The sequence below is a fragment of the Chlamydotis macqueenii genome, chromosome 1 (genome assembly GCF_036417535.1).
Source record: "Chlamydotis macqueenii isolate bChlMac1 chromosome 1, bChlMac1.mat, whole genome shotgun sequence".
Classification (NCBI taxonomy): domain Eukaryota; kingdom Metazoa; phylum Chordata; class Aves; order Otidiformes; family Otididae; genus Chlamydotis; species Chlamydotis macqueenii.
Window position 1 is genome coordinate 5159804 of NC_141556.1, and position 26770 is coordinate 5186573.

The 26770-nt window shown below is 46.6% G+C and overlaps 1 protein-coding gene across 2 annotated transcripts; it reads left to right on the top strand.

Annotated features, from left to right (window-relative positions):
• Positions 1-439: 439 nt before the first annotated feature.
• Positions 440-21212, top strand: GATA3 (GATA binding protein 3). 2 transcript variants are annotated; one of them, XM_086744780.1, is made up of 6 exons: positions 440-607; positions 1202-1806; positions 4445-4981; positions 7813-7958; positions 13491-13616; positions 19815-21212. In XM_086744780.1, exons 2-6 carry the CDS (start codon positions 1566-1568, stop codon positions 20097-20099), a joined length of 1335 nt encoding a protein of 444 aa, XP_086600906.1. In that variant the 5' UTR covers positions 440-607; positions 1202-1565; the 3' UTR covers positions 20100-21212. The 2 variants fall into 2 exon arrangements, with proteins under 2 accessions (XP_086600906.1, XP_086600912.1); XM_086744786.1 differs by having other exon boundaries at positions 7816-7958.
• Positions 21213-26770: the final 5558 nt, after the last annotated feature.

A 26770-nucleotide genomic window follows, 5' to 3' on the forward strand; every position in this document is an offset into this window, starting at 1 on the left:
CCTGCACCTGCCGGCCCGGCCCGGCCCCGCTCCCGGGAGGTCCGGTCCCTCTTCACATCCCTTGGGCGTCGGCGGGAGAACCGAGCCCGTCCCCTCCGCTTAGGACCTCCCGGAGTGGCCACTCGTAGAGTTTCCCGGCCAGCGGGAAAAAGTTAATTTCTCCCTGTCCTTAAAAAGGGAGAATTAAAAAACAAAAAAAAAAAAAAAAAAAGGAGGGGGAGAAATAAATTAGAAGAGGTTGGTAAAAGGGGGTTCCCGCGGGTGCGCGGCGGGGGCAGCGCGGAGGCGGCCGGTGCGCCCCGGCGGTCCCCTCCTCAGGCGGGACAGGCTCCGCCTCCCCCGGGCTTATGACACTGGAACCTCCTTAAGTTGCGTCTCGCCACAGCTGTCTGTAAGCACTGAGCCGGCTGGCGCCATCCTGCTCCTTTCAGAAAGAATGCCTTCCCTGTAAAAAAAAAAAAAAAAAAAAAAAGAGAGAAAAAAAAAAAGAGAGAGGGAGGAAAAAAAAAAAGGAAAAAAAAATAGGGCGAGCGAGCGAGCACAATCTGATCTGATCAAGAACTTTCAGCTTCATCCCTCCTGGGTCACACACTGCTTCTCCACCAAGGTTTGTGCGGAATTTCTTTAGCAACTTGTCGCTTCCCCCCCCCCGCCCCGCGCCTCTTCCCCTCCTCCTTTTCCCCTCACTTCTTCCCTTCACCCCCACCCTCTTCTCCATGTCTTTACCCCCTCTCGATTCCCCCCTCCCTCCTTCTCTTTTGCCCCTCTTCCCCCCTTTCTCGGTTGCATAATAATTAATGAGCAATCAAAGTGGCTGTAGGCTGCAGAGCAGCGAATGGCACAAGTTCTCACCGGCTTAAGCCGCTGGAGCTTCTCAGGTGCAAATTGAGCAAATAAACAAATAAACAAACAACCGCGAGGACAAAAAAAAAAAAAAAAAAAAAGAGTAAGAGGCAGCAGGAGCGCGGTTGGAGCTGCTGGGCTCTGCTCCGAGCAGGGAGAGGAGAGAGCGAAAGAGAAAGAGGAGCTGGGGAGAGGTGGGTCCAGGGCAGAGCAGGCGCTTCCCAGGGCTGGCTGCCGAGGGATGGGATGGGTTTTCTCCTGCCTAAAAAGTCAGGTGCTAAAGTTCAGAACTTCTCAAGCACGTTTCTCTCTCTGCCTCTCTCTCTCTGCTCCTTCCCTTTCCTCTTTCTCGTTACAGGTGATCAAAGAAGAGAAACATCTGCAAAAGAGCGGAAGATACCGAGGGGATCTCACTTCGTAGAGATTTTTTTCCCCTGAGTTTGTTTATTTTCCCCTTTTCCCCTCCTTTTTATTATATTATTTTTTCCCTTTTTTCCTCTCTTTCCTTTTTTTTTTTTTTTTTTTTTTTTTTTGGAATCGGTCATTTCTCACCATACCCACCCCCACTTCCCTCCACTTTAAACCAAACCTAACCAGAAACACCCCCAAACTCGCCGAGCCCTCCCCTCATAACCTCGGCACCGTCTACCCCTCCGATCTCAAGCCCTCCGCGCCTTGCTGAGGAGGAGGAGGAGGAGGAGGAAGAGCAGCGGGCGCGGAAGATGGAGGTCTCCACGGACCAGCCGCGGTGGGTGAGCCACCACCACCCGGCCGTGCTCAATGGGCAGCACCCGGACTCGCACCACCCCACGCTTGGCCATACCTACATGGACCCCACGCAGTATCCTCTGGCCGAGGAAGTGGATGTACTTTTTAATATCGACGGACAAGGCAACCCCGTCCCTCCCTACTACGGCAACTCCGTCAGAGCCACCGTGCAGAGATACCCCACGACCCACCACGGTGAGTGTCCACGGCGAGACCGCGGCTCCCACGGAGCGGCCCCGGTCCCGGCCCCGGGTGCCCCGGGGTGCCCGGGCAGCTCCTCTGCCGGCGGGGAAACGACGTCACGGGTGGATTTTGGGGTTGGCTTATTGGAAATAAATCCAAATTCAGGCTTCCTTCCTTCCTTTCTTTTTCAGTTTCTTCCCTTCTTTTCTTATCTTTCTCTCTTTATTTTACTCTTTCTTTTATTTCTTCTCTTTCTCTTGTTTTCTTTTTCTCTTTATTTCTTCTTTTTCTTTCTCTTGTTCTAATTTCTTCACTCTTTCTTTCTCTTGCGCTCTTTCTTATCTCGCTCCCCTCTCCTTTCTCGCTCCCTTCCCCCCCTCTCTTGCTCTCCTTCTTTCTCTTTCTTTCCTTTTAATCTTTCTCTTGTTTTCTTCCTCTTTCCCTCCCTCTTTCACTTTAGTCGTCGTCCGTCCCCCCCCTTCATTAGGTTAACAGTTAGGGTTTTCATACGGTGTTTAGTTTTTGCACAATTGGGCTGCTCTGGAGAAGAAAAGCAAGCTGGAGAGAAGGGGTGTGAAAATGACCCTGCTCTCCTCACGCTCCGGCTGCTTCATTCGCACTCGGTGAGCTTGTTAGGCTCGGGCCGAAAGTTTTACACATGCACCCAGGGCCGCCCCACGGCGTGTGTTAAAAATGAGAAAGAAAGAAAGAAAGAAAGAAAAAAAAATCCCCTGGTGTCATTTGGTATTAGACCTGGTGTGTTTTCCTACGGGTCCTGCAGGAAGGTAATGTTCCGCAATGTGAATTTTGTTCCTGGGTCACAGCTTTTACAGAGGAGGTGAAATACCTGGGGCTGGTGCGGCCCAGGTCTGTGGAGGGACAACTGCTTTGGTGCCATCTTTTATGAAGAATCCGAAAGATCCGGTATTTATAGCTGGATTCTAGGTCTATGGTTAAAAAATAGGGAAAGGAGAAAAATAAAACAAGGAGGGAAAAAAGAAGATGTTGATTTGTGAAGCCAGAGAGTGACCCCCGTAGTGGCGAAAACTAAAAAGCCCGAGGTTTGGAGGGGAATTCATCCCAAAATCAAGGAGAATAAAGTGGGACGAGCGAGTGGCGATGGAGCCGAGCCGGGTTCAGGGGGCTGCTCCCAGCCCTCAGCTACTTGTTGAGTGCGAGCCTGCATTAGGCTCCGCTCAGTAACTGCATTGTTCTGCTATTAGTCTCTTTAAAACAATTATTTCTAAGGATCAGCAGCCTTTGTCCTTTCTTTCTTTTCTTTTCTTTTCATTTCTGTTTTCCAATATATCAGCAGAAAGTGGAAATGCGGTCTCTCTGATCTAGCCTGAATATTATTTACTATGCTACTTCCTGGAGAAGATAATGAATCTTGACCCTTTCTATTCGTATAACCCACCTTCCCTTCCTTTCGAGCAGTTACTTTCAGTATTGTTCACAAATGTCTGATACGGTGAAAACTAGCTTGGAGATTTTCTAGACAGACACAAGCTCCCATGCAAACACACTGCACCAGCTTTTTACTTATCTCAGGCTCTGTAGATCTGTGTTTGCATCTCTCCCTCTGTATATTTAGCAGTCTCTATACACGTATCACGATACCTACAGAGGTGAAGGCTGTCGAGATGTCAATGCCTTTCCAGGGCTTTATGAGCAGGCACAAACTTGCTCTCCTCCGCTTGAATAACAGTTTTTCAGCTTATAGCTATTTGCTCAAGTTGCTGTGGATTTGAGTAGATTTGATCCTTTGAAAAAATATATATATATTTAAGCAAGGACTGCGATTAATTTAAAATATTAGGTATCATCCCTTAAGAACATTTATAACCAGAGAAAACAAGGCTTGACTGCGTAAATCTAGTTTTGTTTTTTTTTTTCTTTTTTCTTTTTTTTTCCCTGCAAAGTCTAGATCTGTATTTTAAAAAACAAGCGAAGGGTCTCCTGTCACAAAAAGGGGATGGAGAATTTCTTTTGAAAGAAGTTGGTACTCTCTGCATGTGCCATATCACCACAAAAAAAAAAAAGCCGTCTAACATTTATGTGCGGCCCCATGGAAGAAAAAAGAGACAAATGGGCGGTTTGCAAAGTTTATCCACTCTGTTGGAAAGGTTACTGTCATGTCTTCTGGTCTTCTTCGTTTGGCCAGAATATTCCTAGGGTTAGTAGCCCACGGCTGCGTTCAGGAATTTTTTTTTTTCTAGCTTGGAAAAAAAAAATAATAAAAAGATTTCTGCAGTCGGGGCTTGACAATTTCATGCAGGATCTTCGCTTCAAAGTCCTCGTGGGATTGTCTGGAAAAGGGGGAGAGCGGATCAGGGCCGGCCAAGTTCCCTGTCCCAGGGCTGACATCCCTGCTCGATGGATCCTGACCCAGAGACCTCGTCCCTAAGCAGGATCGGGGCTGCCACTGCAGGCTTTTAAAATTTTCATTTTTAAAGGGGAACGGGGATGGAAAGAGGGGGAGAGAGGCTTGTCTCAGATGCGATTTTCCTTGCTTCCCCCCTCCCGCATGTCGAACCCTTTGGGAAGAAGAGGGTGGGGGGGGGGGGATCCAGGCCGGGCTCCCCACGCGTGGGTTCCCGGGGTGGCAGCGGGGATGTGACGGCCGTTTCGCTTTGCTCTCTCCGCGCAGGGAGCCAGGTGTGCCGGCCCCCGCTGCTGCACGGCTCGCTGCCCTGGCTGGACGGCAGCAAGGCGCTGAGCAGCCACCACAGCGCTTCCCCTTGGAACCTCAGCCCTTTCTCCAAGACTTCCATCCATCACAGCTCACCGGGACCCCTCTCCGTCTACCCACCCGCCTCCTCTTCCACTTTATCCGCCGGCCACTCCAGCCCGCACCTTTTCACCTTCCCACCGACCCCTCCTAAAGATGTATCCCCGGATCCGTCCATCTCCACCCCCGGCTCCACCGGCTCCACCCGGCAGGACGAGAAGGAATGCATCAAATACCAGGTGTCCCTGGCCGATACCATGAAGCTGGAGTCCTCTCACTCTCGGAGCAGCATGGCCTCGTTAGGAGGAGCCACCTCCTCCGCTCATCACCCCATCACTACCTACCCACCGTATGTCCCAGAATATGGCTCTGGACTTTTTCCCCCCAGTAGCCTCCTAGGAGGATCGCCCACCGGCTTCGGGTGTAAATCGCGACCGAAAGCACGGTCGAGCACAGGTAGGGCTTTTGGCTTCTTCATCCCCGTTGCTAGGGAGAGGAAGCTATGAGGGGAAAAGGGGGGCTGGAACCGCCCCCCCCCTCCTGTCTGCATGCAGAGGGATGAGCACAAACATTTGTGTGATGAAAGCATCAGGGGCTGAACCCCCCGAAGGGTTGGGGGACCGGGCTGAGGTGGTACAACCCGTGCTGGAGGGGTACAACCCAGAGCAAGAGCCCAAACATCCCCCCTCCCGCGCTGCCCCGGGACAGATCCAGCCCCCTCCGCCACCCCCGAGCGCCCACGGGTGCGCTGAGCTGCGGCGCCTCGGGAGGAAGCGAAACCGAGGGAACCGCAGCATTAGCCTATCTCTCTGTATTTTAATAATGGGACCAAATCCCGGCCAACTTCCCCCGCCCGCCCTCCGCCTCGCTGTTCCCAGGGGCCTCTTCCCATGCGGCGCCCGGAGATGCGGAAGGGTTTTCCCCCGGGGGGGTGGACGGGACTTCGCCCACGCAGTCCCCCAGCCTCATCCCAGGGTCTTTGACCACCCCCAGTGCAAGACCCCAAAAGCATGTCCCTTCGGCTGCACCCCTCGGGGAGGAGCTGAGGGTCCTCAGCGCTCTGCGCGTCCCGCGCGGAAGTTGCGAGGGGGGATTTGTGCGGCTCCGGTGGCTGAAAGCTTGAACGTTTGTGCGCACCGAGGGGTGTGTGTGAGCCAAGGGGTGTGTTTGTGTGTGTACGTGTGCAGAAGAAAGAGTGATTAGTCAAAACTCTTTAAAAACTTTAAATTTTTTTTTCTCTATTTTTTTTTTTTTTCCGAGGAGGCTGCTGCAGGGTTGCCTGGCATGAATGAGATCAGTTTTCAGGGTTTTTCCAGGGTGACATTTACTCTGTCTGTCTGAGCAGGGACTGTCTCTATTTAGCTGATATGTTTGAGCTAATCCAATTATTTTCAGACTGCTGCACGCGACAGTTGCATTGTTTATCCAGCGCCAGGAACTTTAATAGAGTCCGGATGCGGTTAGAGTGACAAAAAAACCCAGACCTGTATGTTTTGTACATGAAAGCAGGAGAGAGAGAGAGAGAGATGGAGTGAAACAAAAGAGAGGGACAGAGACTCAAACAGCCTCGGAGCTGCTGCCCCGTTTAATCGCAGGGGAATAAAACGACCCGGGTGTTAAACGGGAGGGGTTCCCCGCCCGGTCCCGGTCCGGACCGGTTGCTGTGTCGGGCTACGGACCGGTGCTGTGCTCCTCCGGCTGCCCCGGCGCCCGCCGAGCCGCAGCTCCCGCCGGGGCACCGGCTGCGCGGTATTTTCAAACCGTCTTGCCCCCCGCCTCCCCCTCCAGGCCCCCCCGCCTCGTGTTTTCCTTTTGCCACTTTCTGTTACTTTACCTTCTAGAGACACCTCTGCGGTTGGTGACAAACCAACCCCAGGAGCAACACCTATTTTTTAAAAATTTTTTTTTTTTTTTAAAGTTAGTTTTAGCAAGTTGGGAAGCTTGCAGACAAAGAGGGTTAGAGCTGGAGGAAAAGGAGGGAAGGGGTGTTTTTGCAGGATGAAAGAAGGAGAAACGACTGCAAATGTCTTTTTTTTTTTTTTTGGGTGGGGGGGGTGAGAGGAGAGGGGTTTAGTGCAAAGGCTCTGGAAAAACGGTTGCTGTTTGTGGTTAGGGCGCGGATGTCTCTTGCTCGAACGCAGCGCGGGCTGGGGCAGTGGGGAGCCGGCTCTGCACTGAGTTAGCTCTGCCTCTGGCCAGCTCCGGTCTTCTGGTGCTTTCAGATGGGCTGGGAGTGACATTAGGTGCAAGAAAAAAAAACAAAAACACAACAAACCAAACACCCCGAAAAACTCCCACTCAACCCTCTGAAAGTAGCTGGGAGGCATGGCCACAGCTCCCCAATTCCCTTCTCTAAGCTGGGAGCCAGTGGGCTGAGGGAGACCCCCCCCCTGTAGCCAGGAAGAGGATAGAGAGCTCCCCAAAAGGAGGGGAAAAAACCTTAATCAGGGCTCAGGCACACTCCGGGCTGTTTGGGATCCCAGATATCAGGGATGGACCATCATTGGGGATGTGATGGAGAAGCCAGAGGGGTTTCTGCAAGTTTGGTGGTGGAAGCTTAATTGCAAAGTAACCGATAGTGGATATCGGCAGAGAGACTGTGTGCTAATTGGGGCCGGGGAGTTGTTTTGGTTGTTGACCTGTGATTATTTTGGGGGTCCTTGGTGTGGTTTGACCTGAGGCCAAAGGAAGAACCCCCCTCGTCCCTCCAGGCTCATGCATTCCCCCTGGGAGCTGGGGCAATGACCTTGGGGTTCTCGTGCACATCAGAAAGGGGAGCAAGGACATAAATTTGGTATTCATCCATCTCGGAGAGGGTTGGACGCAAAGCCTGCCAAGGTTTATCTGGTCTCTATAGCGAGATGGGGTCTGGAGGGCCGTAGGAGCCCTTAGTCCAGAAGTAAGGGGGAATTGCCAGCACTCCCACCCCCAAAGGAGGGACTTACAGAAGAAGCCAGGAAGCCCCTTGAGCCACCATAGGGTTCAGATTGTCTTGTCACCATCCCTCTTCCCTGCTGCTGGCACACTGGCCTGATGCTGTCTGCGGGGTGGTGCTGGGGAGGGGGACAGGATCAAGCCCTGCCAGACTCTCCCCGGCCTGTGCCAGGGATGTCGCTCAGCCGTGGCCTTGGACCTTTGCTTGGACATCCTGAGCTTGGAGACGACTGGCAGGGTCTGGCACGACTGGATGTCTTGGGGGTGGTTGAGGTTTTTTTTTTGGAGGGGCTTTCCTGAGCCCCTTTTACCTCCGCTTTCCTTAAGTGAACTATGTGCTCTCTTGTTTCCAGAAGGCAGGGAGTGTGTAAATTGTGGGGCTACCTCAACCCCTCTGTGGAGAAGAGACGGCACCGGGCACTATTTGTGTAACGCCTGTGGACTCTATCACAAAATGAACGGGCAGAACCGGCCCCTGATCAAACCCAAGAGAAGGCTGGTGAGTCTCCTTCTTTTTTAATTCTTCTTTTTCCTTCTTCTGCAACTTTAACTCCTTGTCGACATCCTGGGATGGAGAGGGGAAAGCTCAGCCAGCTCCAAAAGCTATGTCAGAGGGCTGAGAGTGGGGGGATGCTCAGAGAGATGCTCCCAACCACTGTGGACCTCAGTTGTCTGGTCCTCTCACAAACTGCAAAACAAGCTAGAAAAAAATCAAGATCCAGGGGCGTCTTGCAAACCAGAACTGAGTTTTCTCCCAGGTCGCAATGGGGCGGATGCCTCTGCAGAGTGCTCCTGGTTGGTGAGCCAAGGATGGTGTCTCTTTCCAGGGGACAAGGGCAGAGGAATAATTTCCTAGTGGCCAAAGATATTATCAGGAGAAGAGGATTTCTCCTGGACTCTCTACACTGTTGTCCTCCCCTTCCCAAGAGTATCTCCATCCCCGTTGGTCGGCGGTGTCGTGGAGGGAGACCCAAGCTGGGTGCTGGGTGCTGCTGGGGCATCAGCTGGACCTTGGTCCTGCAAAGCACTTGGCTAATGGTCCCAGTGCCACCTAAACCTGGTGTGGTCATTTGTACCTGAGTCATGTGGGTCTCAAATTGTCTCGTTTGCCTCTGAGTCAGTGTGAACCAGGACACAAGGTAGAGGACGGCAAAGTATGAGTAAGCCCAGTGAATGACCAAAGCCGAGCGCGTGTCCAGGGCCACAAAAGTTGGAGGAAGATGAAATGCGCGGGTAAATATTTGAAATAATAGTTGCAAGCCTCCCAACTGTACTCTGTACAGGCGATACATTACAGCATCCCCAGCGATCTATTTATGAATTTCCCTGGAAGCCACAAAAAGGTCTGGAAGCTATGGGTATGGCTAATAAATGCGTTGAAGTATATTTGGCAAATAATCAGGCAAACCACAAGGGGAAAAAATATATCAAGCAGGGGAAAAAAATATGTTCCCTGCTTGGGAAGTTATTGAATGCTTCAAATCGAGGCACGTTTGGTTTTGTTAGGATTAAAGACACGGATGGGCTCCTGGGGGCTGCTCAAAACGCAGAGGAAAAGCTGCTCTCGCCTCTCCGCTGAGTTTCTGAGCCGGTGGATGGATCCTGCCGGTGGCGTGAGGCTTGTGCCCAGCACGGCCGGACCCTGCAGGCAGCTGAGGGGTGGCCTCATGTTCCCCGTGAAGGTGCTCATGGCCTCGATCCGGCAACTCCGAGGCACGGATTCAGGTTCCTCACCTGAGAAATGCCCGCAAAATTGGCCCGGCGTTATTCCCATGGGCGCCGGGAAGGGTTTGCAGGATCCGGCCCCAGGAGGGGTTACGCTGCGAGGGGCAGCGGCGTCGGCTCTGCCTGACGGCGCGGGTTTTGGCGAAGATGTGGGTTTGCTTCTCTACCCACAAACTTCCCGCTGGGTGAAACCGTGCCTTCCTATACGGGCTTTTCCCATATAGGAAAACATTGCTCTCCCTCGTCTTTCACAGCTTTGTTAGAAAAAAGGAAAAGCTTTCTAGGGAGGGAAGTAGAGGATGGGATTTTAAATTTTTTTGGGCAGTTCTTGTTCTCTTCTCCTCCACCCCCCAGCCCTTCTGTCTTAAACATACATGCTTTGTTTTCTTTTTTTTTTCTTTTTTTTTTCCCCCCCCCCTCGTTCTCTCTTTATGTGTAAAGTTAACTTCCTAGGAAAAAGCTGCCGGATATCTGAGCCCTGGAGATAACTCCTGAACAACAGCTCTGTTTCCCCAGCCCAAACACACAGGAGTTTGAGCGTATCCAAACAAGCGGAGGGGGAGGCAGAATAGGAAAGCGGCTGGAAAAGGGGGGGAGAGCTTTCAAAAAGTGTCTGATGGAACCACGAAAGAATGTCCCAAGTCACCCTTGGCCCGGCACATGTAAAACGAACTATATAAATAAATACATTGTAAAAGGTCATTCTTGGGGAAAAAAAAATAAGATAAAGAAAGAAAAAAAGAGAGACTTTGTCTTGCATAATCACTCTAATCTTGGGCATTTTAGTTAAAGTTACAAAAAGTTGCCATTCTTTGAATACGGCCTTTGCTAAATGGGAACATTTGATTTTTCTATTTTTTTTTTTTTTTCCAGCACTGCCTGGGGAAAAAAAAAGAGAAACTTTTCTAATGCTATTTACGTTTATGTTTATTTCCCTTGCTAACCTCCAAAAAAAAAAAAAAAAAATCAGAAGGCACCAAAGCCGGGCCCGCGTTTGCATTTCGTGCGCACGGATGTAGACGTGTGCGTGTCTGCGGCTTGGCTTGATCTCTCCTGACTTGTGAAGGCGAGCGGGCTGGGGATGGCGGTGTGCGTATGGAGGCCCAGGGTGGGGATCCAGCGCGCTCTCCTCTCCCTCTGCCACAAGTTTCCTGCGTGACCTTGGGCTGGTTTTGTAGGCTCTGATCCCAGGCGCATTGAAACTAATGAAAGGACTCCGGTGGGTTGGAAGGAGAAGGCAAATAAATTCTTGGATGCTGAGAACCCAGACCAAGCCTTATTGAATTCAATGGGCGTCTTTGTAAGGACTTTCTTTAGGGGAGATGGATGTAGCCTTGCCAGCCGAGGGGGCTCAGGTAGCTTCGTTTCATTTTAGGGGGGAGATGGATGATCTGGAGATGTTGGCAGGGTCATCAAGAACGGGCAGGTGGTACCACACCACTGCCTTGTCTGCAGCTTTCTTGGAGGCTGTTCTTGTCCCTGTTGAAGCCAACGGCAGCCCTGTCACTGCTGTTGCTGAGATAAAAAACTTCCTTTGGATTTTCTTCCTTTCCCTACTCATGTGGATGCAGAGTTCTCTGTTTCTGTGCCCAGCCATGGTGGTTTTGGAAGGATTATGGCCACTTTCTCAGAAGACCCATGCATGTGCAGTCTTTTTTTTTTTTGGAAGCTGATGCTTGCAGCTTTGTGGGTACCCTGTGTAAATCCAGACACCAAAAATGCCCCGTAATTAAGCATCTTTATCAGTGCTTGTTTCCTCCTGCTCTGTCCTCAATTCCACCTTCTCATCACTGCCAGTGCTTCTGAAGTTGTGTTCTCGCTCGCATGCAACTAGGCCATGGGGTCTGGTCCTATAGATGATATAGGGCACCCTATTAGTCATCCCATTACTTACATGGCCAGGCTTGGGTCGGTGATTAGCGTCAGTGGATGCCTTTGCTGGGAGCTTTTACAATAGCCTTATTATTCATTGTTTCCTGCCCGCTGCCGGTGTCTCCAGTATAAGTTGGTACAGCATAAAAGGTACAGCCTGGGACCGAAAGAGCACAGGGTTCAAAATATTCAGCTAACGACGCTGACTTTTTGTAGGGGAAACGTGGCAGATGGAAAAGGTTTTAGAGAAGACAGTGGACGCTGTGATTTATTCGTTTATTTAATGTCGGGGTTGGTTTGAAGGTAGCAAGGTGGTGACCAGGCGTGTCTTTTAAATGCCGTAAAAGAAATTTCGGCGAGTGCCGTGTAAAAACCCCAAATGCCTTCAAAGGGGATATTTCCCCTGTGTGGGCTGAGTCAAATATCACTGGTTTTCAGAAATTTCCTTAGGCTTGATTTTTGGGTCTGATAAGGGCAAAGCTGCCACTGAGAGACTCAATCCAGCCTCTGAGCCACCCATGCCAGCTGGCGGGAGCCGGGGGGGAGCAGAGACCTGCAGACTTGGCCCCCAGGTCTCCACGAGAGCCTGGCTCTGCAAGCCGTGGTGTCCGTGCTGCGTTTGCAGTATGCGTACTAACCCAGTGATTTTGATGGGGCCGTGGCACGGAGGAGGACAGGACCATGGCACATATGCGCACATCTGCTGAGGTGTCTGCCATTCGTGGTGGGATGCTTCAGCTTCTCCTGCCAGCACTGGGATTTGTGCAACCAAAGACCCATGTGCTGTTCCCGGCTCCTGCTTGTCATCAGCGTGGAGAAGTCAGCTAGAGGCCTCCTCAGGCCTGAGACTGGCTCATTTTGGCGTGGTTTATGGTCCAGGCGAAATGGAACTGCCCCCATGGGCAACCAGTAAGAGCCCCTTGCTGCCAGATCAGGCTCTCTGTGATGCTTCCTAATGCTCATGGGCATTGTGTTATTTATATTTTAGACAGTCCTTTTTGTCTAATTAAAAGAAAAAAAAAATCCTACTCTATCTAAAACAAAACCAACCCGTCCTCTCTCCACCTACGCCGCATTCAATTATGATTAAAATTGCAACATGACCTAACAAGAGCTGGTATTAACGCTAGCGCTGTGCCAGTGTCCATGTTTGCATTTTGGGTTTGTTGTACAGTATCCAAAGATGCGGTTTTTTTTTTTTTTTTTTTTTTCAAATGTTGGATGTGCTACAGTGTGCGGCTGTGTGGGGTGAGGGGTAAATTTGAAACAGTAAGAGCACAAAAGAGAGCATTAAAGGCTCAGTTCTGCAAGGTGCCAAGCATTGCTATGATCTGGCAAATCGCTTAAGCACATGTTTTAACTTTAAGCACATGAGCAGTCCCATTGAAAGCAACGCATTGGGATGAAATCAGAGCTCTGGGACTGTGTCATATTGATGAAGAAGAGATAGGACGGGGATCTAAAGGTCTTTTTTTAGGAGCTGTAGGCACTTGCACACACGCAAACATGCATACACACTCGCATGGGAGTCCACAAGCTCCTTTTCCTCCTTCAGTGTCAGAAGGACAATTTGTTTGCTAAAGTTACAGTTTTTAAATGATAAGCACGAATTCATGCATGCGAAAGAGGAGCGACTTTGCTAAATTTGGATTTGCTAAACCATTATCACAGCTAACAAAAAAGCTTCTTTGTATACCTTGACACGTAGACTTTTTTTTTTCTTGTTCCTCCCGCTGTATGAAATGGTAAATTCTTCTTTCAGGCTCATTACCAATCCTTAAATAAACATGAAGGCATAGGCTGCAGCAGGGTATAATTAAAAAGTTGGGATTCTCACTCTTTGCCATGGTGTTATTTCCGATCTGGAGCCTGTCTGCTTTGAAGCTGAGCTGAACTGACGGGACCGGGCCGTGCTTGCGGTCGAAGCTGGCGAGCAGCTGCCCACCAAGCTCAGCGCGGGTCTCACCTGGTGCTCGCTGGAGCCGGCGTGACTCACGCCGTCGACTCCGGCAATTGTTGGTTCAGGCCCTGACTGCAGAATTAGACCCCTGGGGGGTCTGAGAGAATTAAGATGGAAAGACACGTTGGCATTTAAATAATATTTTCCCCTCTGGAATGGGCTGTGCCAGCGCTGCTAATTTTGATGAGTTCTGTCAGAGGTTTAGCACTCACTTTTAGGATGCCCTTTGGCACCTGATTCAGCTCGTATATAATTTGGGATTAAAGTACCTCGGGGATTTTTTCCAGAATTATTATTTGTTCTCACAAGCCAGTTTCTGGAGGCCTCTGCCGATGTGCGTCAGTCTTGCAGGGCTGATGTTGTCTTTCTCAGCAATTTTGCTGATTGTATCTTTTTTTTTTTTTTCTTTTTAACACAAGTGCTTTTTTTCTCCCTCTCCTTCTCTTCCCTTGTCTCTCCCCCTCCTTCCCGCAGTCTGCAGCCAGGAGGGCGGGCACGTCCTGCGCGAACTGTCAGACCACCACTACCACCCTGTGGAGGAGAAATGCCAACGGCGACCCCGTCTGTAACGCCTGTGGGCTTTACTACAAGCTGCACAATGTAAGTGTGACTGTAACGCTCAATAATAGGGCCTCAGTTTCAGCGCTCGATGGTCCAAACTCTTCCTTGACTTAAGGATTTCTAGTCTTGGGTGGTGCTGAGATCTCCTGTACTCCTTTGGAGACCTTGGGGGTTGGAGCAATGAGTTGGCGTGCCCTCAAATGTAGCCGATTCACTTGGGGAGGTATAAAACAGGACTGTCCATAGGTAATGTTAGAGCTTTCCCATGCCTGAGCCAAGAAAGGAGGGGTGGATCAACACAGGGAGACATTATCTGATGCTGATTGGGCTCAGTGCATCGGAAAAGACAACACGCCGTCCTGCAAGCCGATACCCCTTCTACGTGTAGCTTGGTTCCTCCAGCAAATACAAACTCTGGAAAAAAAGCAAAATGTGCCAGCTACTATTTAGGTCTTTCTTGGGTTTGTGGCTGCCTTTGTCCCTTCCCTCCAGCCATCCCCAAAGATGATTTATTTAGGTCTTGTGTTTGCCCCAGTTGACGCAAGCGATTCCTAAACCAAAAAGGACTTGATTTAGTTAGTGGGTTGCAGAGTCTGCTCAACCTCTGATGTGAATTTTAAAGTGTCTGTCATGGAAGGGAAGGAAAAATGAAATGAAATGGCTGGCAGATTTAATCTAATATCTCCATGCAAAGCCAGCTTGCAGGAACCAGGGATATGTGCCCCAGGGAAAGAGCTAAAGGGATCTGAAAAGTCTTCTACTGAATAATACTGCTAATAAAGGAGTCTTAAGGCTACTCCTGTTACTCTCATTCCACATGTGGCATTAGAATAATTATTATGTCAGAAGAAGGAAAATACTTTCAATTTCTCTGCTTTGATATCACTTTTTTTTTTTTTTTCCTAGTGGTCGTTTGCTTTATGTTTGACTTAGAAATCTCAGGCTATGTTTTGCCCTCATGTCCACCCACGCAAATACATCAAAGACAGATCGAGTTTCATGGGGCACCCAACCTTTGTGGTGTCTCAGTCCCTTCCATTTGTTATTTCAAGCTCTTTGGTTTCTTGGGATGAGTAAACAAGTTTGGATTAAGTAGGAAAAAAACCTCAACCAGACTAATTTTTCACCTGTTCATGGAGGGGCATCTCTCTCGGAAAAAAAGGAAAACGTGTTTACCCTTTAGTGGGCAGGCGTCTCAGCACGTTTTGAGTCCTATGTAGCAAGCAAAGCTTGTCATCAAACTTTCAGTGTGATCACTGCAAACAAAAGGGTTGGACTCGGAGTGAAAGCTCTCAGAATATCACAGGGAAATATTCTGTTTACTATTTCAATGGCAAGAAGGGAGCAAGGTCAGCCAGCTTCACTGGAGGAGTCTGTGCTTGTGCTATGGTTTCATTTTGGCCTTCTAGTCGCCAGTGGTAGGACTTAAATCACATTGCTTGGGAGACCTACAACAGAGACATCTGTACCTGAGCTGCTCCCCCTGTACCCCAGGCAAAGCTTTTTGAAGCTCTTCTCAGGTGCCATTCGTTGGACCTGATGGAGACGCCTGTGTTTGGATGAGACAATTCCTTGAAGATTGTATAGTTTCTAACCATGATTACAAAGGGTGGCAGGATGATGAGTTTAGATGTGAGTACCTGTGTTGTAGACATCTGACTGGAGGAATCTCCCCCGAAGTGTCTAGAATAGTGCCTGTGTGCCAGGGTTCTGCAGAAATGTGCCTGCAAGAGCCCTCGCTCCCTCTCTTCTTTTCTTTTTCACACCAACATTGTTGAACTTAGTTGGCCTGAACTGACCCCTAGATCCACTGTTTAGGGAAACTCCAATCCAGCTGTGAAATCTGTGACATGGGGAAGGCCTTAAGCACATTGGAACCATTTTCATATTCATTAAAAACTCTGACAGCTGCTTAAAAGCTCAGCACAGCTACTTACCAAAGTCAAGTAGTGTCTTGCCTTATGCGCAACTCCATTACTGGGACCTGCTTAAATGAAACCCCCAGAGGACTGAGAGACTGTGTGCAGCAATGTAACTGGGCAAGGATACTGAAATCTGGCTACGAGTGGGTAGATCCTTCTTTTTAAACTTTTAAAAGATGATGCTTAGTTATCACTGCAGCGAGAAACAAGCAACGTTGCAGCCAGTAGTCCTTGAATGTACTACCCTCAGCTTTAAAGGTCCACGATGGCAGAGTGTTGGAGTATTACTCTGCAGCCCAAATGGCTTTAGAAGCTGTGACTGTGAAGGCCACATGCTTCAGAAGCCAAATACAAGCAAGTTTTTTTTTGTGACCAGTGGTAAGGCGGGGGGGTAGATTCATGGAGATGCCTTCTCTTTCTGGCTGCAGGGAGGCAGGACCTAGGGAGTTCTGCTAACTGCCTGGTGATTAACACCAGCATCATGCTTTAATCAGCTCAAGGCAAGAAGGAAGTTTGGTGGTTGCACGTGGACAAGGCTCCTTGGCTCGTGCAAATTGGTCCGGTCTGTCAAAGTGAGAGACTTGATTGTGTAGGCGGTGGTCCTGCTCCCTTTGTACATCTTATCTGCTTCGGTTCTCCTTCAGGAGAGGTCTCAGAAATAGGCTCATTGTAGCATGTCCCTCCCAAGCAGCTGAGTGTGTCTGCACAGATGTTGTGTCAATGCCAGTTGAAGGTCTTTGACCGCTCGGAAGATGCCTTCACTCTGTTTCAAGCTAGGTTGTAGCAAATTCCTGGCTGCTTTTTTTATTCTGCCCCCCGCCACCCCCCTGCTTTAGTCTTTTCTTTGGGTTTAATGAATTTTCATTGGACCTTTGGATCATTAGGATATTTTAATGGATTGATCTGAAGATGAAACGTACCCAGTTTTTAAGTCCACACCAGGAACGACTGCAGTGATAAGGTTATTTTTTTCATGGTGCTGTGTTTTTTTTTTTTTTTTTATGGGGCTGTATCAGTTTGTTTTACTGTTGATTCCCACAGCTTAAGCAAACCCGTTTGTCAGTAGGATATAAGCAATAATCATAATAGTCTTGGGGTGCATTTAGTGAAGCTACTGGCATTTCTCCCACTGACTTCAACAAGAGCCGGCTCCATTAACACCAGTATTAACAATGACTAATATTTCACATTGATACGGTGCCTTTCATCCTGTGGCATCCCAGAGTGCTTTCGAAGATACAGCCAGCCTGGAAGATTAACCCAACATTGTAATGACTATGTCTGAAGGATAAATCCGCTTCAGTGACAGGACCTTATCGAGGTCAATGGCAAAATCCCATTGTCTTCAGTCAGAGCTAGAGCAGACCTATAATGTGTAAGACTATCCTCTGGATTTGATCTATGGAATGTGAGGTTCTCCTTATTGTTATTTTAGTCCTTCTTAGAAGCGAGATGAGCCTTCACACACTTCAGGGATGGGTGGGAGCGTATCTTGCTGGAGGTGCACAGCAGACTGGCCTGTGGTCATAGTTGCCATTGTTTTTGGTAGAAGTCCTCAGAAAAGGCTCCTTTCACAATATCCTAAAGCAAGGCTATGCATCCCAAGAGCAGAGCAGTCGGTATTTTGCATATAATAAAACAAAGAGCATTATTCTTGCCCATAATTAATTGGCTCCATCTGAAATTAATGAATTTCATATACATGTGTTGGGCTGGTTTAATTTTAATTTAGCATGTGTTTGTCATTTTTATTACAATGAATTTTCATGGAGAAGGTCTTCCCTCCAGGTCTCTTGTTTCTCTGCCCCAGAAACAGAGATGGGTCTATGGCTTTGATGTTTTGAGGATCACTTCAGCTCTGCTGTGACTGGCCTTTGAAGTCACGGGAAAAATTTTCAAGCTTGCTCCTGTGACTGTGCTGGTCTGACTCCTCCTGACATTTGCCTGAGTCCTTATCTGTTTGGCATTTGAGCCAGTTACCTGCTAGGAGGGTGAGACCACATACACTGGGACGATGTGTCCAGCTTGGATGGCATCTCTGACCCCAGTTGCAGGGCTGGCTGTGACTTTGTCACCATCCTGAGCAAAACTGGTATTTCCGTTCCTAAGTTTCACATCAAATCATGGCCTCGGCTAGTCTGTTCTTAGCAATTGAGTGAAATGTGGGAGACATTGCTTTGGGGAAGTGGTCATTGTCTTGCTAGGCATGACACCAAGCAACACAGGGTCAGGACCCCGTGCTTGCTCCAAGAGCCAGCACAATCCCAGTCCCAGCACCAGGCTTATGTTGTTTTGTCACTGCCAGCTCCTGAGCTTGCACCTTTGCTGCTTCACCTGGAATCCATTCTGGCTGCCTCTGAGCTTTTGTGTCGCAATGCAAATCCTCATTAGGAACTGGGGAGCCCAGGGCTCATGTGTACCTCCCCAGATCTGAGCTGGATTTAGCAGGGATTTAGACTTCCAGGTCTCCTCTAGCATTGCTGCCTGGTGAGGCTTGCTTGGTGCTTCCTTCTGGCTTTGAACATGGGCAACACATCTCTTCTGGCTGACTTAAAAGAGGTCAGGCAAAGCTTTCCCATGCCAGCCATCCAGCTGGAGCAAAGGGCCTTCCTTGTGTGTGTATCCCTGTTCCCTCAGCGAGGGCAGGGCAGGAAGCCAGGGAAACGAGTGATGTTGTATTTAAAGCCCATGACATTTGAGGTTTTTGCTTGTTGCTGCCTCAGGGCTGCTGTTGGACTGCACATGGGCAGATTTCTCATTCCTACCTTTAGCTGCTAGCAAGCAGGGCTGCTCCCTCCAACTCCTTTTATCCAGAGGTAGAGGATGAAGTTTCCCATCACTACTGGTATGGAGAGCCTAGGATCAGTAATTCAAACTGGGATGGCAAACTTTGGGATGCCTGAACCGGAGCAGATGAACCTGGTTCTTCCTCACCGTGTGCCTCCATCCCCACGTGTAACAGGGAGCTATTGTATCCCTGCCTTCTGGGGGAGAGAAATCCATGAATGATTCTCACGCTGTGGGGAAAGGTACCAGGCAGTGGCTGATGAGCAAGAAGTGAAACTTTGCTGTAATCCGGAAGAAGGAAGTGCTTTGTCCCTTGCACTGGTTTAAGATCTTATGGATGAAGATCTGCTCAGGACTCTTGCAGGAACCTCTTTTCATTGTCCTTCACCGAGACTGAGAATGTGGTTTGCAGGATAGTGGATCTCTTTTTTCCCCCTTTTCTCCCTTTTGCAGAATATCCTTCAGCACTGCCCTGTGCTCACATTTGTTACGAAAAGTGATGTTCAGTCCTGGGGTGATTTGCTGGGCTCTTTTGCCTTTTGCTAGGGGTGAAATTCTGCAGAGGATCCAGGGCAAGACCCATACAGCTCCCCAAGTTGACTCCCAAGTCTGGACTTTTAAGGATATTTATGGATATTGGATACATAATTATCTTCCTAAGGGTGGTCTTTGGGGCTTTCATGGCACCTATGCTAATGCATGTTGTGATGCTGGCTTTCTGTGCAGTGATAAGAGTTTTTTATATGAGGTCCAACAGACCTTTTGCTACCATTTCCTAACCCTGATGGGTGTACGGTTGATCATTGCAGCCACTTATACCCATGCAGAAGAATACAATACTTAGGTTTCCTATAGTTGTGTCTGCATGAAAGTAGAAAATGCTCTGCCTGGGCAGCATGGACACCTGTTTCAGCACTCCCCAAAAATCTGGATTTTAGGAATAAAATCGGATCGACTAAAGTAAACCTGAAAGAATGGTCAGAAAGTCTTTCAAAAGAAAAAAAATAAGACCTGTCTTTTGTGAAGAGTTTGCCCAGCTCCTTCATGCCACTGTGGAAGTTGGAGATCCCTTGTAGCACTGAAATCCCAGCAGCTCTCGCAGCTAATGATTTTAGATCAGTCAGGAAGCCTCGGGGTGACACGACATCTGCGGGGAATATTTCAAGGTGATAATGATGGGTTTCATTCCTAAACATGGCGCAATTACCTAATGTGCAGATAGCCGAAATTTTTCAGCTGCTACAAGATCTTTGGGTATGTTTTGCACTCATGAGGCTCTGCCAGCAATTTTCTGTCATCTTGCCTTCAGAAATTTCAACCAAACTTGGGATTTCCTGGTGGGATCTGAACTTTGGGATGGGGAGGAGAGGTTGTGTAGCCGTGGCACATGGGGCTTACAAGGGGAGGAGGGGGGCTGCTGGCCTGGACACATTCCCGGGCCTACCCGGACATGGGGGATACACGAATCCCATGGTGATCCGGGGAGAAGGGATGGAAGCACAAAAAAAAATAATTGATTTTTGTTTAGATTAACAGACCCCTGACTATGAAGAAAGAAGGAATTCAGACCAGAAACCGAAAAATGTCTAGCAAATCCAAAAAGTGCAAAAAGGTCCATGACAACCTTGAAGACTTTCCCAAGAGCAGCTCCTTTAATCCCGCCGCCCTCTCCAGACACATGTCCTCCATCAGCCACATTTCACCTTTCAGTCACTCCAGCCACATGCTGACTACACCAACACCGATGCATCCTCCATCCAGCCTCTCCTTTGGACCTCACCATCCTTCCAGTATGGTCACTGCCATGGGTTAGCGAGAGACTCCCCTGCTGAATGCTTACGGTCTCAAAATGAGATTTACTTTATATACTTGCATTTTTGCAGGCGCATGGTTATGGGTCTGACGTCCCGAATCAAATGGGAGGGGGAAAAAAGAATTAAAAAAAATAAATAAAAATGTTATTTGAAGGCGTAAGAGAGAAAAAAAAAAATTAAAAAACCCAGGAAAAAAAACTACAAAAAGCACAAAAAAGGAAAAAAAAATGAAAAAAAAAAGAGAAAAAAGTAAAAAAAAAGTTTTAAAAAAGTGATGTTTGCCACTTTTTAAAGGAACTCACTATGGCGTCTATGTATTCTTACCCACTGAATCTGGATACCATTTGTGAATAAGCCATTCAGAACTTGCATTCCCTATTGGACAGGATCTCTAGTGCTGTGAAAAAAATAATAAAATAAAATAAAAAATGCTGAACATTGCATATAACTTATATTGTAAGAAATACTGTACATTTGAGGAAGACTTTATTGCATCCATGGAGCTGTAAAGAAAAAGGCATGAAGGACTCCAAGAGATTTTTTTTTAAAGGAAAAGAAAAAAAAAGAGGATGGGAGGACAATTTAAAAACCAGACAAACAAACAATGCAGACCAAGAGGAAACGCGGTCTTACGAACAAATGGACCAACTGCCAGTCATGTCTTCTCCTTTTATTTTATTTTCATTTTGGGTTTTTTTTTTGTTGGTTTTATTTTTCCGTTTCTTTTTCGTTTCCGGGGAGGGGGAGGGGGCTGGCTAGAACGGTTTTGATGATGCATTAACTAACTAACTAACTAAATAAATAACTAAATAAATAAAACCTGTAGGGAGATCATTCATTTTGGGCCATGGGCCTTTTACATAGGAAGTACCAATGGTGTCAGGCAATCAGTGTTAACATGCAGACATTGCCAACAAGGGGTTTTCAGATAGCCATTCTCCAGGTCTATACGCATTGTGAACAAGTTCCTGTAATTGTTGTTTGTATGTATAATTCAACGCACCAAAATAAGAAAGATGTAGATTTATTTCATCCTATTATACAGACTGAATGGTTGTACAAATTTATTTACTGCTAGTGATAAGACCTGCTTTTTTTGTTTTGTTTTCATATTTTTTTCCTCCTTTTTTTTTTTTTTTTGAGAATAAACTAGATTAAATTCTGTTGACTTAAAAGTGTTTTGTGCTTGGGAGTGGGAAAGGGAATATGTTTCTTTCTTTATTATTATTTTTTAAAAATTTGTTTTGATGTATTTATTACATAGTTACCATGGGCACGGGAATGCGTGTCTCTGCACTTATGCTGACAGCCAACCCAGTATTTGTGGTAGAATGATTAAAAAAAAAAAAAGCAATCACAGAACAAGGGGAAAAAAAAAAACCCTTAAAAATAAATGGACTGCATTTTAGAATGGACTGCTCCCCATCCCTCAAACCACAGCCCAGCTACTACCCCTGCCTGCTGTTGGGCTCCCATGTGGGATGAGCTCCTTTTGGTCTCAGTCAGTCATGGCCATGACGGTGGGAAACCTGTGTCGAGGACAATTTGGGACTGGGATAAGTTCAAAGGTATGGCAGGGTCCTTACGGTCCTGGCTAATTTTTGGGCAGCACTAGGGAAGACCTTGAGACTTTGGTCAAGAGTTGGAAAAGCGCTTTTTCCTCTGCTCCATTGGGTACTCAGTGGTACAATTTGATGGTCTAAAGTTGGCTTCTTGATATGAAATCAAGATGGACCCGACGCTGTCCCTGTGCTTAGGGGAACGGACAGAACCTTTTACAAAAGGCTGGGTTTGATGGTAGACAGAGAACAATTCCCAAAAATTCAAAGGCCATCAGCCAGCCCCTTCCTTCAAGAGTTTTCTTTGAAATAAGGCCATTTGTATTAACATTATTACTATTAATAACAAAGTTTGGTTCTTATAATTTGATTACTCATGGTTTAATCCTTAGGAATTAGTCTTCCTTTTAGTCTTCAGTGTTTCCTCTTCCTTTTACTCTTCAGTCTTTCTTTACACCATCATAAGGGATGGGCATTTACTTTCCAAACGAAGGGTTAAACTTATCACCTCACTCCATTTCCTGGAGATTTAAACACGATGTGATAAGGCAGAGGTTGCCAAGGCTGTGAGAAAATGCTTAAAAAACCCCAAACAAAAAACCAACCCCCAAATGTAAAAACCTCAGCAGACATGACCTGCAAATGAATTATTATTTTTTTTTTTGATGCATAATGAAATAACTGAGTACTTTTACCCAGAAATATGTACATCCCTGCCTTTCATTGCCACATGGATGGCAAAATATCACCACATCTATCAGATGCTATTTTGAACCCACTTTCTCTTGGGTGATAACTGGAGGGGGTAACAGTGGCATGGTCTAATCTTCTTCTACAGGATGGCTCACATGAGTGAGGATGTTTCATGTAAGAAAGACCACTTCAAAACTTTCAAGATCATTATACAGAGGTCAAATAGTCATTTGATTTGGGAATGGGGAAGGAGGGGAAGAGGATTGACCTTTATTTGGCTTTTTCTCCTCTGTTTCAAAGTGAACCTAGTTAAAGTATGCCTACCATAAAGGAGGATTTAGCAGATGTAAGCGGAACAGGCAGTAATCGTTTTGTGATGTTGTATATTCTTTCCTTTTTACTCTGTTGACAAAAATGTGTAAAAACAGTCAGAACAAATGGCACACATTTAAAATCTTATGTTAATCACCTTTCTGCTTTCTCAATGAATATTTTAAGCATAAAGACTAAATGTCAAAATAAAAGAGTGAAGAATTGCTGAGATGCAAATGGAGATCTTGTTGGCTCCTAATTAATAATCTGTGAACTATAAAGCTATTTTCAATTAGTCTGGCAAATCAAAGGAAATAATCATCTTTGCTGATATTAAGCTTGAGAGATTATTATTTTTTAATTCGTGATGCTACAACCTTTCCCTCCTTTCACTCATCAACAGATTGCAGTTGGACTGAGATATCGATTCCAGGACCTCAGCAATGGTGAAAATTAGAGGAGGATTCACATGGAATAATTTTGCACTTGTGTATTGTTATGTTTGAATCTTTCCATTTGCTTTAGAGGGAACTGGCTCCTGACTTTCTCACACTAACTTTTTTTTTTTTTTTTCCTAAAAACTGGAAACACCTTCTTGCAGTTTCCTTCTGATGTTCTTTCATAGATCTTAAGGGCATTGAGTGAGATGAAGCAGGAATGGGGCCAGGTCAGAGGATGGGCATCCTGAAAAGGACACAAATGCAGACAGTCTGTCTGCATATACTCTAGGAAACATATACAGTTTGTCTAGGGAGTTCTTACATCCATTATCTTGTAGTCTGATGCCAGGAGCAGGATAAATAAGACCTCTCTCATCGCATACTCTTGATTACTGCCTGAGATGCTGAATTAACATGAGTGGTCTACCATTTTCTCAGTTACATTTTTTTTCTTTCTTCTCCCAGAGAAAATATTGCAGAATTTTGATGTCTTGAATGATTTTGTTTGCTTGTTTATTTTTGGTAATGTTTTTGTTTGCTTTGTTTCGTTTGTTTGCTTGGGTTTTTTTTTTTGTTTGTTTCTTTCCTTCCCTTTAACACATGGGAAAAAGCTGGTTTACAGAAAGGGCCAAGAATTGTCGTTCTTGGGCAAACATCTTGTGAATGGCAGCTCTTCCTTTCCCAGTTTCCAAAATCGCAGGGAAGAGCTGATGATAGGCAGGTTGGAGCAGGAAAGCCTTCTGAGTCATGGCTCCACTTCGATAACCTGTATTATGTAGAAAACACCATGGAAGTCATCAGCAGGATCAAATTGTGGTCTTTTCACAGGCAGAATGCCTTCTGGGAAGTTGCGTAAGTAATGGCGGCTCTGCTGATGTGACTGTGGTAACTACATTTTACACATGATCCCAGCAAAAGTCCATTGACATCAGTGGAAAGACTCCTAATGAGTAATGCAATAAGACCTGAATCAAGACCTCCTAAGTATTAATTTCAGTGTTATCGCCTTGATTTATCTGCCTTAGTTAACTTTTCAGCTGTATCAATCCTGTGCTAGTAGTACACATGTGCGCACAAAGACACACATGCGATATTGAAGGGATATTTTTAAGATTACCAAGCTCAATGCTTCAAGGTTGAAGAAACAAGAAATGCTGTAAATAACACCATCTACAAAATCTTTATGTTTTGTCCTATGCATTTGAATTACAAGCTGTCTTAGGATGCCACTAGACCTGCATTTAGGTTCAGATTAGCAGTGTGCTTTTGAAGTGATTTCCCAATAATTCAATCTCAGAGTGATGAGATTTTACCTTGACTCATGCAACGTAGTTTCCTTGGACATCTACCTAATGTGCTACTACACTAATGGGAACTCAAGCCATAGGGCTGGACTAAAACTACTCTGAAGCAACACTCCGAACTACAGTTTTTGGATCCTCAGCACAGACTGCTTTAACCTCCAGAGTCACTCCTATTGCTAATGCACACATTGCCACAAACTACACGTTCTCGTACACCTTTCTGGTCATGGAAACTTCTGATTCACTCTAGATTTGTTGTAGTCTGGGGAAGAATTCATAAGGTTGATGAAGGGACTAGAGGGAACCATTCATGGTTTTTTTTTTTGCAGAGTGTGGGAGGTGTTCTTATGGAAGAAACCTGTAAACTAAGCCTTAAAAAATGTCACATTTATCCATACCTCTTTCATAGAGGTTCTATATGGCATTGGAAAACTCACGTGATCCTCCCTTTTGGGGTTGCCTAATTTCAGACCCTGAGTTCTGCTTTGCATAAATATTCATTGCTCTCAGCGGCACATGAAGCCAGGAGATCTTGTGCCTGGATTAATGCTACATAATACCAAATTCTTTAAAAATATAAGGTTTCTGTCAGCCTGAACTGCAAACCTGGGGCTTCATTTCTTCCACCTCCTTCCACCCCCGACTGGAGAACAGATTATAACTCCTTCTTTCCTCAAAGATGTGTTGTGAAGAGAAATCAGCCACTTGTGAAGTGCTTGGATGCAAGTTGATGAGCACCATGGAAAACCCATCAGCTTCAGCAGGTCTGCTGGAAGGCAGGCCTGAGCAGTGAGCAAAACACAGGTCCACAGTTCATGAAGGGCAATGTCCTCCCTGTGCCCTGAATGAGGCGAAGGAAAAAAAAAGAGTGTTATTGTCATTTGTAGAAGGAAAAACGGAGGTGGAGGGAGGATGAATAATTCAGTCTAGTGTTTCCTAACAATTCAGTGGTTGATCTTTTAATCTTCATACTTTTTTTTTTAAAATGTATATTTTTAGTTGCATGCTTCTGTAAAATTATACGTGTACAGGTATAGATGGGTGCTTATCGGTGGTATGGACTGCGTACCTTGTCAACAAATAAAATGCAGTGTGTGTCATGCCTGTGCATAAGCATGTCTATACCTAGAGAACTGGAGGGCATCTCTTGTCACCTGTCTGTCTTTACTGGTTGTGGGATGCTCTGTGTGTGCCTGTGTTGATTTCTAAGCTACAGCTCTACAGAAACCAAGGCACAACACAAATGTAAAGCAAATTTATACCTGTTTCACACAATCCCCTGAGGCTATGCAGGCTCCTGGGTGGATGTTGGATCATTCTATTGTAAAAGTATATTTCCCTTGCTATAAGTTTAAATTAAGTCTTTGACCTGAAGCTCAACTCATTTTTTTTTTTCTCTCAAGGTACAAAACACCTGGTTATTTAACCCGTCCTTTTACATTTCCACTCTGGGTTACTGTCAACTCCAGAGGCACTGAAATAATTCATGAGAACCTGTCCTCTGGGAAGACAGAAGTGACTGAAATGCTCAGAGAAAGCTTGTTTGTGAGCCTCGCAGGCTGATGTTCGTGCTAGCATGAATAATTAGCTGACCTTCTGCGTGAGTATTTAGGTTTAGCCCATGAACTGTTTTAGTTCCCAATTAATACTATATTGCAATATTATAGTGCAATTGTTTGCTTAACTATTTCTGTATTAGAACCACATTAATCTTCTTATAGTACTTTATTGGATGACTCTTTTCCCGATAAGCCACCAATCACCCAGTGTGTAAATCGAGGTGGTCTCATCAACTGCAGATCTCAGTTGCTTTATTCCAGGTCAGGATACAACCCTTCAGCTCCAATTCTGCTTTTAATTACACTCTTCCCTAATATTCACCAGTTATAGGAGAGCTTCCTCTCTTGTCTGAGGTCATTATGAACAACTAAGAAGTCAGGAGAAAGCAACATGAACTGCTGTAAATGCAGGGGGGGTTGATGACTGTTGGCTTCTTGAGACTTTTGGTTTCTTGCCCCAGGTGCCAAGATTGCCCATGGCCAGGGAGGACAGAGGATCCCTCTCTGCAAGAGGTGAAGTTGTCTCACTCGCAAAACCTTAAGCTGCTTGCAGAAGGCCATCCCTCTTCTGCATGCATGCAGAAATGACTGCTGAGGAATATACTTCCTGCAGAGTCGCACTGGAGCAGATTTATAGATTCTATCATAAATTTTAAACTATATTTAGGGACTCTGAGGAAACAGTAATGAATAGGCACAGGTCCTGAACTGTGATTCTTGATTGCAGCTGCTTCATAATAGACTTTTAAAAAAAGTACCAGTATGGGAGAGGAAGCGGAGTGGAATATAAAATCATGCTGAGC